We start from the raw sequence: 16,232 nt of genomic DNA, 5'->3' as shown, positions 1-16,232 counted from the left end.
CTACTGGCTGTAATAGCTGCAAGATGTTGTTCAACTAAGTACTGAGCAAAGAGGGGTGAATACTTTTGAACTGCCGGCATTTCAGTTTTTGAATTTTCAGTCTTTCATGCTTGACAATTTCCCTGTCTTTTGGGCTCTACTGAGGAAAAAAAAAGGAACATATGATTCACGAATAAACATTCTCAGTGAAAATGATCAAAATCCTTGATTGAAAATCTCATTCATGTGAACAAAGTGTTGGGGGCTGAATGCTTTTGTAAGGCACTGTGCTTTGCAACATAATTTGCCAAGGAGATGGATGTGGAAACAGTACAGGGAATGCTAATGTGCCAGGGCATTCATAAATCTGACAGGAGATGGTACTCAGTCTCCTGAAAAGCATCAAGGTGCTTAATTCTCCAGGGCCTGATGGCATATATCCTAAGTTAATGAAAGAGGAAATAGAGGAGATTGTTGAAGTCTTGACAAAAGATCTTTGTAGCTTCACGAACAAAAATCAATATCCCAGAGTACTAGAGAGTAGCCCAATGTTATTCCTTTCTTCAAGATGAGGAATAAGAGATAATTCAGGAAATTATAAACTGGTGAGCCACACATCAGTGGTAGGCAAGCTGTTGGAGAGGATTCTTTAGGTATAAGATTTACATGCATTTGCTTAAATATGGCTTCATTGGGGATAGTTAAAATGGTTTTGTGCCTGACCGCTTATGCGTTACAAACTGGACTAAGTTTCTTGAGGAAGTGACAAACGTAGTTGAGGGTAGGGCAGTGGATGTAACTACCTGGACGTGTAGGGCATTTAACACGCTCTGTTATGGAGAGCTCATCTTGAAGGTTAAGGTGCCTGGGTGCCTTGGTAGATTGGATTCAGAACTGGTTGCCCATCAAAGACATAGGGTAGCTGTGGAAGTGTGCTATTCTGGCTCGAGACCCACCACCAGCGGTGAGTCCTCTGTTAGTTGTGATAATATGAGACTTGGATGAAAATGTAGATGTGCGGGTTAGTGTGTTTACAGATGACATAAAGATCAGTGGAGTTGTGAAATAGTGTAGGGAGCTGCCAAAGTCTACAGCAGACTTTAGATCAGCTATAGTCATGGGTGAAGAAGTGGCAGCCCACTTTAGTCCGAGAAGCGTGAGGTGTTGCATCTTGTGAGGTCCAATGTAAGAATAAAGTGTACAGTCAGTGGCATTGGTGGAAGCAGATAAGGTCGTGGTTTTTGAGAGACTGGGAGATAGTCACATGAATGTGAAGGCAATAGAAGTATATGCATCGATTGTGGACAGGCAGAAGAGAATTAGTTTAGTTTTGCATCATTTTCGGCACAGACATTGCGGATCAAAGACCCTTTCCTGCACTGTACTGTTGGATATCGTATTTACAATATATAACTGGGTTTCTTGAGAGAAAATCTGGCAATTCTCTGCTGTAAGATTCTGAGCCAACAGTTTGATTATTATCCTAAAGATTGAATCATACAGGGAACAGTCTTTCCTCTCAGCCAAGAGTTACAGAATGCTATGTAATCCTGGATGTGTGAACTTTAAGGTTCCAATAATGTATTAATTAAAATATTTAGCCTTTTTATATCTGTGATTCTCAAAGGAAATCATTGTGGACTTCAGGAAGGTGTAGATGAACCATCCCCCTCTGTGAATACATGGGTCCTCCTTAGAGAGAGTTAAGTGCACCAGGTTCCTGGGAGTTCACCTCATGGACGACCTCACCTGGTCCCTCAACATCACCTCCCTGAATAAGGTGTCACAGCGACGCCTCCACTTCAGAAGGAGATTGAGGAAAGTGAGGCTCTTCCCCCCCACCCCCACACCAGTTGCATTTTATAGGAGCACGGTTGAGAGTGTCCTGACAAGTTGCATCTCCATCTGGTATGTGAGCAGCCGAGCATCGGACTGGAAGTCACTACAAAGAGCTGAGAGGACCATTGGGGTCTTCCTACCATCCATCAAGGACATTTATCAGGAGTGCTGCATACACATGACCTTTAGTATTATTATGGACCCCACCCATCCATCCAGCATTCTCTTTGACTTTCTACCATCAGGCAGGAGACTCTGATGCATAAATGGTTAGAATGGGAACCAGTTTCTTCCCCCAGACCATTAGGCTTCTGAACCCCCTGCCACGTCACATTCAAAGTGTCACTGGTTATTCTGCTCTATATCCTACAATATTGAAGTTATACACTTTAGTTTGTTTATGTATAATTCATGTGTAGATTTCATCCTTACCTTCATAAGTTATTGTGTGTTATGTATAATATGTATACTACAGTCCTTTACACCGTGGTTTGGAGAAAGGTTGACTCATTTTGATGGTGTACATGTATATAGGTAAATGACAATGGACTTGACTTGACATGCAATTTCAATGATGTCAGGTTTTTTTCCAAACCCTTTGTTATTTTATCTTGTGTTGTTGTTACCAATGTTCTCTATGCTGATTTATATGAATTGCCTCATACAACTTGATCACCTGGGCCATTATGCCTACAGCTACTAATGATTTAACACTGCTGAAATAGCCTTTTTAAATGTTCAGGCAGTTAGAATTCACATAGTTGAGTGGAAGAAGGACTGTGTTACCTAAATCTTGATGGCACACCGGATATAATGTACCTTTTGAATTCAGAAAAATGAATCATTGACCTCTCTTCAAAAAAACCATTTGTTAATATTTATGTCTGCATTTGGGTTAGGATCACCAGAGTATATATAGGCTCATCTGGAGTAATGAAAATGCTGGACCAAGTTAAGGAAAAAGAGCTTCCCTATGGGTCAGAGACAGATATCGTGTCAAGAGGCAAAGCACATCACCAATCTCCCGAAATGGAAAGGAATTTTGAGATGATGAGTTATTTTTATCAAACAGAGAAATGGGATTGGAAGAAAATAATGTTCAGCTTGAAGCTGCATTGAATGAATATTTTGTTTTTATTATTTCATTTCCTCATCCCCATTCCTCACAGTACTTCCCTTCATTGACAAAGTGGTGGATAAAGAAAATCGATTACAGTGGAATGCATGGTCATTTGTAAGTATATAAATTATTATTAGCATAACTTTAATGCTCGTTGTGTTCCTTTCATTTAGTTTACAAATTCCTTCCACAATACAGTAGAATTGACCCATCTGATCTTCAGAAATGCAGTTTATTGAAATATTCTCACTCTTTTCTCTATTCTTTTATCTTTGTGAAAATTTACTTCAAATGCAATGTATGTTGTATTTATATAATATTATCTTGTAATGGAAATGGCGGTTTCAACACCAAAGCCCTGTGCTTTAGAGTGCTACCTAGTAGTTTAATTAAATACTTCTGCGCACTGGAAATCCATAACATCTCCACATGTAGTTATTGATCTAGTTGACCTTACTGAAAATGATTGGAAGTAAGTTATTGATTATTATCCAGTAATCCAATTCCAGAAGTAAATGTGCAAGTGTTGCTGTTAGCTGAGGATTTATTCTTGCTGACCTATCTAAGAACGAGTGTTTAGTTGATTGAGATAGTGATCAGCAACTAGTAAATACAACACCCTTTGCTTACTAGGATCAGTTTTAAATATAAATCACTTTATTTGTTATCATAAATAGCTTCTTAAAAAAATGATACTTCTTTTTTCAAAGGCAACTCATCAAATCAAAGGAACTTCCCTTGCTGGAAGCGCGAACTAAAAACTCGGGACGATGGAAATATTCAGCAAGCTTTTCACAGATTACTGTCTGTGAAAAGAAACAGTTAACATCTTGGGCCTCCAGCCCTTCGTCAATTAAATGATCATTGACCCACATCGTTATATCTGTTTCTCACTGAATACCTGACCTAATTGAGATCATTTGTTCACTTGCCTTTGTAATTTTACCCACTTCCCCTGCTCTGCCCTTCCTTACACTCACCTCCCATAGGTTCATCTCATCCACAACTGTTCAACCAGCCTTTTCAAATGTTCAGGCAGTTGGTGCTACTTTGACCTTGTTCCCTTGAAACAAGTGACCACCCAATTTCTCATCCTATTCTTCACATTATCTGCTGTTTTAATTGGTTTCCCTCATCACAGGCACAGCCGCATTCTCATTAAGATGGATGTAAGTTAAAACTATGCCCACCCCCTCTTTCCTTTCAATGTGTTGTCTATATCTCCATCTTGCAAAGTTTGGAACTTGGAATTGATATGATAACTAGATTGGAACTGACTTTCTGGCTATTCTGCAGTTGAATTTCCATCGCTTCCACCTGGGCTATGGGAGGGACAGAGTCACGTTAGTGGACAATGTGATGCATAATTGTTCAAGAGCAGTCCCTGTCTGAGCTCTCTAAAACAGTCTTTGTATGGATCAACTCTTTAAAAACTGATTGGAGCTGGGACACCTGCAAGCTGCCCTCTGAGCTGTACACTGTCTAGATTTGGAGATATTTCTCCGGTTCTGTGACACTGGTGGGTCTGCGTCCCAGCACTGTCTGCCTTGCAGCATTGTGGGAGTATGTTCGCCGGAATGACTACAGCTGCTCAAGAAGACAGCTTGCCATCACCTTCACAGAAGTCATGAAGAATGGGAAGGAAATGTTAGCCTTGCCAACATTGCTGAGAACCCAAAACAGTGAATAACCTTCAACCCTGTAACCATCTTCAAGTTTGACCATTACCATCAGTAAATGTACTCAGCTTACCCCTGCCTCATTCTAGTTGGTACTGAAACATTCCAATATTTTTGTGTTACTTCGAGTCATAGTTAGTTCAGTACTTCCAGGTTACCTTTCAATTCTCTGCCCTTAATAAACTTCAACATTTCCAAAGCTATGCGCCTATGTTACCTACTTCATTACATTAACACCCGAGCCAGTTACATATTTTGAACAATTTAACTGATAGGTTGGCTGTCTGAGTAAGCCTGTGGTCCCTAATTCCTCCTGCCCCACTAAACTTGTTTCCTCATACCTTGACTCCATTCTATCTCCCTTGGTTCCATCCCTTCCCACCTACCTCAGCAATGTTTCTCATGCTCGCAATTGCCTCAGTAACTTTCAGATTCCTGGTCCTGACCACCTCACCTTCACCATGGATGTCCAGATCCGATTCTCTTCTATCGCCCATCAAGAAGGCCTCAAAGCTCTCCGCTTCTTTATCAATAAAAGAATCAACCACTTCCCCTCCACCATCACCCTCCTCTGTTAGGCAGGACTGATCCTTGCCCTCAACAATTTTTCCTTCAGCTCCTCCCGCTTTCCCCAAACTCGAGAGGTTACCAGGAGCACCCATATGGTTTCTTGTTATGATTGTCTTGTCGCTGGCTATGTAGAACAGTCCATATTCCAAGCTTTCCCGGGTAATGCTCCCCATCTCTTCCTCCACTATATTGATGACTGCATTGGTGCTGCTTCATGCACCCATGCTAAGCTCATTAATTTCATTAACTTTGCTTGCAACTTTCACCCTGCCCTTAAATTCAGTCAGTCTATTTCTGACACCTTCCTTCCCTTTCTCAATCTCTTTGTCTCCATCTCTGGAGACAAACTGTCAACCAACATCTTTTATAAACCTACTGATTCCCACAGTTATCTTGACTATGCCTCTTCCTACCCTACCTTCTGTAAAAATGCTTTTCTCTTTCATCAGTTCCTTCGCCTCCAACACATCTGTTCCCAGGATGTAGATTCTGTTTTCAGGACATCAAAGATGTCATCCTTCTTCAAAGGATGGGGTTTCCCTTCCTCCTCTATTGGTGATGCCCTCAGCTGCATCTCTTCCATTTCCCGAACATCTACGCTCACCCTATTTCCCAACATCTTTGCAGAGAGAGTTCCTCTGTCCTCACCTACCACCCATGTGCCTCCACATCCAACACATCATTCTCCAGAACTTCTGCCATCTCCAAGGGTTCCTACCACTAAACGTGTCCGTACCTCCCCCCTCTCTCTGCTTTGCATGGGAATCACTCTCTCCGTCATTCCCTTGTCAGTTCATTCCTCCCGGCAAGTGGCCCAAGTGCTTCAGCTGCCCACGCACCTCCTCCCTCCCTCCATTCAAGGCCCCAAACAGACCTCCCAGGTGAGGCAACGCTTCACCTGTCAATCTGCTGGGGTTGTCTCCTCTAACTGGTGAGACCAGCCATAAATTCGGAGACAACTTCGTCGAGCACCTCTGCTCCATCTGTCATAAGCAGAACTTTCCGGTGGCCAAACAGTTTAATTCCAACTCTCATTCCTGTTCCAACATGTTGGTCCATGGCTGCCTCTTGTGCCAAGATGAGGCAACTCTCAGAGCAGAGGAGCAATACCTTATAGACTGTTTGGGTACCCTCCAACCTGATGACATGAATATCGATTTCTCCTTCTGCTAAAAATAAATAACCTCCCCCTCCCCTTTTCTATCCCCACTCTAGCCTCTTGCCACTCTCATCTACCTGTCATCTCCCTCTGGGTCCCCATCCTCTTCCATTTCACTTACGATCCATCTCCTCTCTATCAAGTCCCTTCTTTTCCAGCTCTTCATCTGCTTCACCCGTCATCTTCTAGCTTTCCTCCTTCCCCTCCCATTTCCTTTTTATTCTGCTATCTTCCCCCTTTTCAGTCCTGAAGAAGGGTCTCAACCTGAAACATCGACTGTTTATTCATTTCCATAGATGCTGCCTGACCTGCTGAGTTCTTCCAGTGTTTTGTGTGTGTTGTTTTGGATTTCCAACAACTGCGGACTTTCTCGTGTAGGTGATAGGAACACGAAAGAGTTCCAAGCTAATCCATGGCATGGAGTGATATCTTGCACAAAGGAAGATTACTGAGATTATTGAAAGTTAATTATCCCAGTCCCAGGCCATCATTGCAAACAATTAGCCTTCTTAAGATTGGCACCTAGGTCCAGCCATTTTCATCAGTCTCCGTCCTTCTGGAATAAGGTCAGATGTGGGAATATTGATTGATGGTTACACGAGCTCAGTTCCAATTCTAAATCCTCAGCAAATGCTTGCATAAAGCAGTGCCTAGGCAACATTTACCACTTAAATAAAAGGCAATAGCCCATCGTTAACAAGAGAGTCTAACTATCTACCATTGACAATTAATAGCAATGCCGTCATCAAGACCACTGCCATTAATATCCTGAGAATAGTCAATGGCCAGAAAGTCAATTAGAACAGCCACATAAATTTTGTCGTGACAAAAGCAGCTTAGAGATGGGAGTTCCTATCACAAACACACTTAACACCAAAAGGTCTTTCTACCATCTATAAGGTGCAAATCAGGAACAAGATGGAATGTTCTCTAAATGCCCAGTGGTGTAGAGCACCAAAGACCCTTTGTGTGGGCCTATTCAAAAACACTTGAGTACTCCAATACACACAAAATGCTGGAGGATCTCAGCAGGCCAGGCAGGGTCTATGGAAAAGAATGCAGTTGACATTTTGGGTTAAACCCTTCAGCCGGAAATCATATTCATGCCATCAGGTTGGAAAGTACCCACACAGGATATAAGGTATTGCTCCTCCACCCTGACGGTGGCCTCATCTTGGCAGAGGAGGAGGCCACGGATCAACACTTTGGAATAGGAATCGGAATCTGTAAGCTTTCTTCAATTAAACAATTTAGTCAGCTTGTCTGTTATGAAACAAGCCAAATTAAACAATCCATTATACTGCACCTTTTGAACAGCAAAATACCAGGTGCAGTAACCAACATTCTACTTTCTACAGACAATGCATCTGCTATATACAGAGCTTGTTTGCAAAGTTGTGTTTTCAAACTTCAAGCTGATTACTGCTTGCCATGTTCAGTTTCAGAATTGAAGAGTCACTCTCGTTTACAATCAGAAGCTGAACAAGGGATATAGTTGGAAGTTTAACCTACAACTGTTTGATCTTACAAGTGACAGCTGTTGTGTTTAGAAAGCTGAGGTTGGCAAAACATGAGGCCCCTGGCCCAGGAAGTGAATATCCAACACAGCCTTTGCTGAATTGCATTGACTTCCAGACCTGCAGATCCTCAAATTTGAAAGTTTAGTCCTTTTGGTTAGACATCTGTAATTACCCTCCAGAAGTACACTGAGATAAAGGATGTGCATTCTATCTGCTCCTTGACATACTTCCTTTCCTTTTCCCCCTCTTCAGTGATCATACAATCATTCACTTATCCCATGCTCTAGAATATGTTTTCTGAATCCCTTGCCATTCTCCCAACTCCTTTTTTGAGATCCTCTTTAAAATCCACTTCATTATTTGCTTCTTGTAATATTTCTCTTTGGGCTACCTACCCATTTTTTTCTCTTTGTGCTGCTGAAGCAGTTTGTTGCAATTATATATATATATAGATATAGATATAGATAGATACATATATATTTAAAATCTTAACCTAAAGCAATTTAAAAAAACAAACAATTGTACCTTTATTTTGACTGTGACCTTACGAATTTTCTTCCTTTCTAGTTTAAGTCCATATGACATTTACCATCGGTTTATCTCCTTCCACAACCAGTACCGGAATTGTTGGTTTATAACTTCTCATTATGTCAGATGGAGAGGTAAGTAATCTGTGTGTAATATTTTAATTATGATTCCGGTTACTGGTTCATTGTTCTCATTGATAGAAGTATAGTGTTTAAGATGGTGGTAAATATCGGTAGCTCAGGTTGAGGCATGTGATGTTGTGGCGTTCGCTGAGCTTGGCAATTAGCTTACAGACATTTCATCACCAGTCGAGGTGACATGCTCAGTGTGCAGTTGCTGGTGTTTCTCTCTGGGAGCGATCGCATTTATATAGGCCCCCATTCATTTGCCTCGATCCTGATTAGCTACCCTTTCAATTGACCTTTAAATTCTATTGGCTCACATTTTTTTTACTCTTAGGAGTTTGTAGACAGCGTCTATTTCTATGTGCTTGTTTATGGAGTTATCAGAAGAGAGCCATGCTTCTAAAAATTCTCATGCATGCCTTGTGTTTGCCTGCGCCAGAACCTCCACAATGTTCCACTTCACGTGGTGTCCTTCTTGGTCTTTGTGTACCGAGATCAGTGACAGTGCTATCTTTTCTAGCCTTTCAATTCCACATTTCAAATTTGAAGGGCAGGTTTATAAGCAACTCAAAGAAATGCCAGTTGAATTACCGATATCCGCTTCGTTGCCGAGGCAGTTATGCAAAGGCTAGAAAGGATAGTGCTTCCAGACCTCAAACCAAAACTCTGGGTATGGTATGTAGATGATACCTTTGTCATGATCAAACAAAATGAAATATAGGACAGCTTTAACCAAGTCAACAACGTAGTCAGGGACATTGTTTACGAATGGAAAGCAAAAGTAGCAACTGGCTCACGTTCCTGGATATACTTGTCACAAGAAGGACAGACAGTACATTAGAGACGTCTGTCTACTGGAAGTTTGGTATTGACCTACCATAGCAACTACCCAGCCTGCCACAAGAAAAGCATTCGCACCCCATTTGAGAGAGTACTAATGCACTCCAGCACCACCGAACTTTGAGCCAGAGAAGAGAAGCACTTGTACAAAGTGATTACCCGCGGAATTTCATCAGAAGATGCTTACTAAGGAGAGAAAGTTGCACAGACCGTACTCGACGCACATCGAGTGTGTGACCTTGTCCTACATCAAAAGTATCTCAGAAATGACAGCTCAACTGCTCAAACCTCTCAGCATCACAATTGCTCATAAACCAGCAGCAACTTTAAGGAGCTTGTCTCAAGAACCAAGGTACCGGTAAAGACAACCGATAAATGCAATGTGGTGTACAGGATCACCTTTGGAGACTGCAACAAGAACTACATCGGACAGACAGGACGCAAACCCTCAACTCATTTATGGGAACACAAACTGGCGGTACATAAACATGATCCACTCTTGCTGATCTCGGTAAGTGAAGACCAGGGAGGACACCACATTAACTGCGGCATTGTGGAAGTTCTGGCGCAGGCAAACCCGAAACAGGCATGGCAATTTTTAGAAGCCTGGTTCCCTTCCGATAACTCCATAAACAAACTCAGAAATAAACACCATTTATGAACCCCCTAAGAGCCAAAAAAAATATGAGCCAATGGAATTCAAAAGTCAATTGAAGGGTAACCAATCAGGACCAAGGCAAGTGAACAGGAGGCTGTATAAATGTTAGCACTCCCAGACAGAAACACCAACAACTGCACACTGAGGATGTCACCCCGACTGGTGATGAAATGTCTGCAAGCTCAGTGAACGCCACAATATCAAACAGAAAAATAATATAAAATCTTCTGCAATTGTATTGGTTTAAGTGTCATCAGTTATCCTTCTTAACCAATTGTTTCTCCCTCAAACACGAGAAAATCTGCAAATGCTGGAAATTCAAGCAACACAAACAAAATGCTGGTGAAACACAGCAGGACAGGCAGCATTTTGTTTGAATTGTTTCTCCCTTTTTTTGTTTGATTTCGCTCCATGCTGCTGAATTTCCTCAAGATAATTATTTTTGGAGCACCACTGATAACCATGTGAAATGCCGATCATGTTCAGGCTTATAGACAGATCAATGGAATGTGTTTTTAATTGCATTAGTTCGTCACTTTTCCACTGCGTAAGGGTAACATTAATCTGCCTTCTCCCTATCCTTCATTGACCAGGGTAATTCATTCCTATTTTTTTCTCAAACTGGTTTGCAGCTTGAATTTCCTTTATATATTAGTGGGTTCAAGCTGCTGCTTACACACAGAGTCTCGGATAAGATCTTTCTGTTATGGTACGACCGCACCAGCCTCCAGGGTTTTAGATGCTCCGATTCTCTAGAGTATGAATAGATGCTCCTATTCATCTTTAAAGATTCATGTTTTGGTGCCAACATTTGGACATTTAAAGAGCACCTGAACCCAGGTTGGCACTCAATCGTCAGCTCAACTTTGGTTCAGTCTGCGAACATATTCAGGATTTCTGTCTTGCTTGGATTCTCGTCTAGTCGCATCAGGTTGTAGGCTAGCCTCTAGTTAAGAACCCTGTTCTCATCTCAGTCCTGCAATCATGTCTCAATTCTAGTCTCTGTTATGCCAGCACTTGAGTCCTTACCATCCCCACCTCGACCTCTTGTTGCACTTTTGGAACCCTTCTTTCCTGTCTCATCCTCTTCCTGATATTTTTCATAGGATTATGTATCATATGCTGTATGTAACGAATGCAGTTCATTTAGCCCAACAGGTCTACAATATCATCATGTTCAAGGTTTCTCCCAATATTCCCTATTAAACTCTATATTCCTTCCTCCTTTATATGCTTTTCTAACCTTTCCTTAAACATAATTTCACTATATTTGCCTTAACCAATTATGTGGTGGGAAACTCCACATGCTCAAGCCTCTTTCTGTAGTTTCCTCTGGGTTCTGTAATAGATGTTTCCTTTCATTAGGGTTCAAAGGATTCAAAGATTCATTTATTATCAAAGTATGTATGCAGGATACAACTCTGAGATTCGTCTTCTCCAGATAGCCACGAAATAAAGAACAATGCGATCAGCAACACCCCCCTCTTCTCACACATGGAAAAATATTGCACGAACAGCAACAAAAACATCAACCCTCCCCCACACATAAAAACAAATCATGCAAATGCCATGAATATCAAACTCCCAAACACCCTCTTGCATTAAAAAAAAACTAACAAATCATGCTAAATGGTAAAAAGAAAGCACAGAATATAAAAAACCTAAAGCTGAAAGGGACCAATTTGAGCTGCAGTCCACAGTCTTTCAATCTATAAACATAGAAAACCTACAGTACAATGCAGGCCCTTGTCCTACAATGCTGTGCCGAACATTTACGTACTTTAGAAATTACCTAGGGTTACCCATAGCCCTCTATTTTTGTAAGGTCCATGTACCTATCCAGGAGTCTCTTAAAAGATCCAATCGCATCCACCTCCACCACAGTCGTCGGCATTCCATTTCACGTACTCCACCACTCTCTGCGTAAGAAACTTAACCTTTACATCTCCTCTGTACCTACTTCCAAGCACCTTAAAATTGTGCCCTCTCGTGTTACCCATAAATCGCAGAACTATTCTCCACTTTAAGAGTTTTCCCAAGATTTCCTACACCATTCTTAATTCTCTCCTTCACAATGAAGACCAATATGTCATCTCCCTTCTCAACTACCTGTTGGACCTGCCAACTAACTATGTGTGTTTAGTGCACTGAATCACCTGGATCCTCTGGGCTTAACTCTTTTTCTCAGTCTTTCAACGTTTATATAACAATTCGCATTCCTGTTAATGAACTGCAGGACCTCCTAGATCACCATATTACACAGTTAGGTGGCCCCCGTTTTCCGAACATTTGCTTTACGACACCTCGCTGTTACAAAAGACCTACATTAGTTACCTGTTTTCGCTGACAGAAGGTGTTTTAACTGTTACGAAAAAAGGCAGTGTGCGCCCAAACAGACAAGCTCCTCCCCCGGAACCACATTCTCGCTGCCATTGATTAAACACGTGCTTTATCTCGATTTATTTTGTGCATCCGTTAGCAAGGTGAGTTCTAAGGTATCGGAAAAGCCTAAAAGAGCTTGTAAGGGTGTTACCTTAGCATAAAAGTAGACATAATTAAGTGTTTTGTTTGTGGTGAACGAAGTGAGGACATTGTCCGCGCGTTGAACTTGCCTGCGTCCACCATTCGCACTACTTATACGCAGACAGAAAGAATTCTGAAAGCTGCCGATGTTACTGTTGGTTCTGCTCATAGCAAAGTGGTCTCTCTTAGTCGGCATCCAATAATGGATAAAATGGAAAGTCTATTGCTTGAGTGGATTGATGGGCATACAAAGCGTAGTGTTCCGTTAAGTTTTCTTATACTTAAGGAGAAATCAGTCAATCTTTTTAATAAGCTGAAACAGAAAGCACTGGATGATGGTGATGAAAGTGTTGCAAAAGTGGAATTTAAAGTTAGTCATGGGTGGTATGATCGGTTTCTGAGGCGAGGGCAGCTTCATAGTTTTACATTTACCGGACAGAGTGCTCCGGCTGATACTGAAGCTGCCGAAAAGTTCCCGGCAGAACTGAAGAAAATAATTACAGAAGGTGGTTATTCATATAAGCAAGTGTTTAACTGTGACGAAACTGTAATTTATTGGAGTCTTCCCGATTCTGGAAAGTGAAACTACACTGTACATACATTATTTCTACTTTATATAGGCTATGTATTTATCATATCATTCCTGCTTTTACTATATGTTACTGTTATTTTAGGTTTTATGTGTTATTTGGCATGATTTTGTAGATTATTTTTTGGGACCGGAACGCTCAAAAATTTTTCCCATATTAATAAATGGTAAATGCTTGTTCACTTTACGGCATTCCGGCTTACGAACCGTTTCATAGGAATGCTCTACCTTCGGATAGTGGGGGAAACCTGTATTGCGCAGTCACTAAATCTATCTCAAATCCAATTGCAGAATCATTACATCCTCATCACTATATGTCCTTCCACTTAATTCTGTATCATTGGCAAACTTGGAAACCTTTTACTTCATTCCTCTTCCAGATCATTAATGTAAATAATAAACAATGGAGAGTCAAGAACCAGCCTCTGGAGTTCTCTTCTAGTTAAGGACCCATTTATGCCAATTCCATGTTTCTGTGACAGTGAGTTTTCAATCCATGTTAGCACCCTTCCTCCAATACCATTGGCATTGGCCCAGCCTTTCAAATGCTTTCGAAGAGTTTTGGATGCTGCAGTACTCTTGATGTTGTTTGGAGTGGAAGGATGGTGGTTTCAAACAGAAAAAAAGTGATGGGGAGACTAAAAAAAAAATCAGATGTTTCCCAGGGAGGTGGAGTGCCAAGTCATCCAGATATATGTGGGTTAATCTGAATTTTCAAAAGCATAGTACTGTTTTATTTTAGTGCATGGGAACAGATTTCTAGTCCTTTGTGCCTTTAATGTTTCGGTGTTTCCCCCTCCCTCCCCCACAGAATATTACGAAGATATTGACTGTTTAAGACGTCTTCCATTTATTTGTCAGAAGATAAACATATCTTCTCTGGAGCCATGGTCTCATGAAACCAGTGATAAAGATAGCCCCTGTACAGGTGATTGGATTCCTTTTGGAGATAAAGTAAGTCAGGACACCTATATGTCACTTCGAACTTTAGCAATAAGGAACTCTTACTCCATAGAATTTCTAATTTTAATTGAATTTTCGTGCAGTTTTGTAAGATACTGAAAAGTAACGTTTAGGATGATGCATCACAAAAGACAGAATTAAGAAACGATAAGGAGGGTTAGATCCAATTGTCTGGCATCGATCCCGAATGATCCGACCTTTACCTCCTTTTTTCAGTGTTGTTTGGGGTGCAGATTACACTTGTGTTTGCAAAGCCTCCAGAAAGGAAGTCTGAATTTTCCTGATTTTCTTTCATCATATAGTTGGTCCTTTATGCTTTTCTCATGACATCATCTCTTGTGAATCTCCATTCACTTGCCTTTACTTGTGACTGTGGTTCAGTGCATTGTCTCCAGCAGTGGAACAAGCATGGCACAGGCTAGCATGCCAGCTCTTCAGCATCTGGCAATTGGGAAGATGCTGTTAGGAGTATTTGCAAAAATGGAATTGTATTGTAATCCTGATCTTGTCTGTAAGGAGTCTGTCCCTTCTCCCCATGACCATGTGGGTTTCCTCTGGGTGCTCCAGTTTCCTCCCACAGTCCAAAGAGGTTCGAGTTGGTAGGTTAATTGGTCATTGTAAATTATCCCGTGATTAGGCTATAGTTAAATTGGGGGCTGCTGAGCAGCACGGCTCAAAGGGCCAGAAGGACTATTCCTTGCTGCATCTCTAAATAAATAAAATAGACAAAAGTAGGAAAGCTATGTTTTGTATTCTCCAAATACATTATGTGATTTTGTTTTTTTTTTAACTTTGTATATGCTAAACCTTTTAATTATTGCAGATCACTCACAAATATTTCTGATTTAAGATTTTGATACCAAGCTTGCAAAGTTGTAAAAGAAGTGCTACTTTGCGAAAGGAGACTTTTTTTCCAAAGTGTTCATGACTCTGATCAAAATAATCACTTCCAAAAAAAAAGTAAATATCAAAAGATTCCAATAATAATTTAAAATTCTTTGTTCAAAATAATAGCATTATTATTAGTCATTATCCCAACTATCATTGAGGCTGATAGCAAACTAACTTCTTGATTTAACACCTACCTTGGATAAAGTACTTCCCCTGTATTATTAAGTAATTTTGTTCCTAGATTTTGGCACCAGTGATGATAGACAAGAATGGATTTCCAAATTAAGATGCTGTGTGACTAGGACAGGGGATCTTGCTTGCTGCCTACAACTAAAAGATCATGGGTTTGAAAAGTAATTTTGAATAAACTTGGTCAAGTTGTTGAGTCTTGCTTTGGTGTGCAGTGCAGTCCTGGAGAAGTTTTACTTTTCAGGCCAGTGGAGGGTGCCCCAATCAACAATCTTGTTGTGTCTCTTGACTGCTTTTTTGGAGTAGCAAAATTATATTGATAATGATGTTTATCTAATTTGATCTAGTGCTATAACTTTATAAAGCCACGATACCTTTCATGGGAAGCAGGACGACGTTTCTGTCAGAGCCTTGGTGGTGACATGCTAACGATAGGCAATTCAGTAGAGCAAGGTATGTTATTAGTTCAATGATATTGTAAAAAAATTTGCAATTCCTAAAGCATTGTGTTTTGTTTCCTTTACAGAAGATTTGCAGCAATTTTTAATGTAGTATTTTAGCAACGTAGTCTAGCATTTGGGTGCCACCTGTAAGCTTTCTTTCGGTCAGGTAATTAAACACATCTTCAGTCTGGTGGGCTTGAAGTGTGAAGTTATTGCAAATTAACTTATAACTGAAGACAAAACATATCCATAAAATACATGTGAAATCAGTGACCTAATATTCATCTGACAACAAGAGATTCAGTTGCATAGAACACCATTGCATAGAACATTCTGTCTACATACAACCTGTGAAGACAGCTGCACAATTCAGACAATAAATTAAGTACTTAAAGTATATTTTTCTGAATGTAGCACTGGAAAGAGCTAAGATCCTAGTCCCATTGTAACATCCATAAAACATCAAAAAAGAGTAGATCATGGATTTAGCCCTTTGCATTTACTTTGCTTTTTGGGGTTAAAACTGATCTAATCTTAACCTCAGCACCACCTTCTTGCCTCTTCTCCGTCATTCTTGGTTTCCCTGCAGTTCAAAAATCTATCCCTCTAAGCATTGA

At 40.7% G+C, this 16,232-nt stretch overlaps 1 protein-coding gene across 1 annotated transcript in view; it reads left to right on the top strand.

The window, feature by feature from the left end:
• ly75 (lymphocyte antigen 75) overlaps positions 1-16,232 on the top strand; it is a 180,100-nt gene that overhangs the window by 105,089 nt on the left and 58,779 nt on the right. Inside the window, exons 19-22 of the mRNA XM_072262014.1 lie at positions 2,988-3,052; positions 8,434-8,528; positions 13,941-14,083; positions 15,520-15,625. Of these exons, the coding sequence (XP_072118115.1) occupies positions 2,988-3,052; positions 8,434-8,528; positions 13,941-14,083; positions 15,520-15,625 (409 nt within the window). The remainder of the gene's footprint in view (positions 1-2,987; positions 3,053-8,433; positions 8,529-13,940; positions 14,084-15,519; positions 15,626-16,232) is intronic.

The sequence above is a fragment of the Mobula birostris genome, chromosome 6 (genome assembly GCF_030028105.1).
Source record: "Mobula birostris isolate sMobBir1 chromosome 6, sMobBir1.hap1, whole genome shotgun sequence".
In the NCBI taxonomy this organism is placed as follows: domain Eukaryota; kingdom Metazoa; phylum Chordata; class Chondrichthyes; order Myliobatiformes; family Myliobatidae; genus Mobula; species Mobula birostris.
Note: the sequence above shows the minus strand (reverse complement) of the source record. Positions and strands in the feature narration are given on the sequence as shown.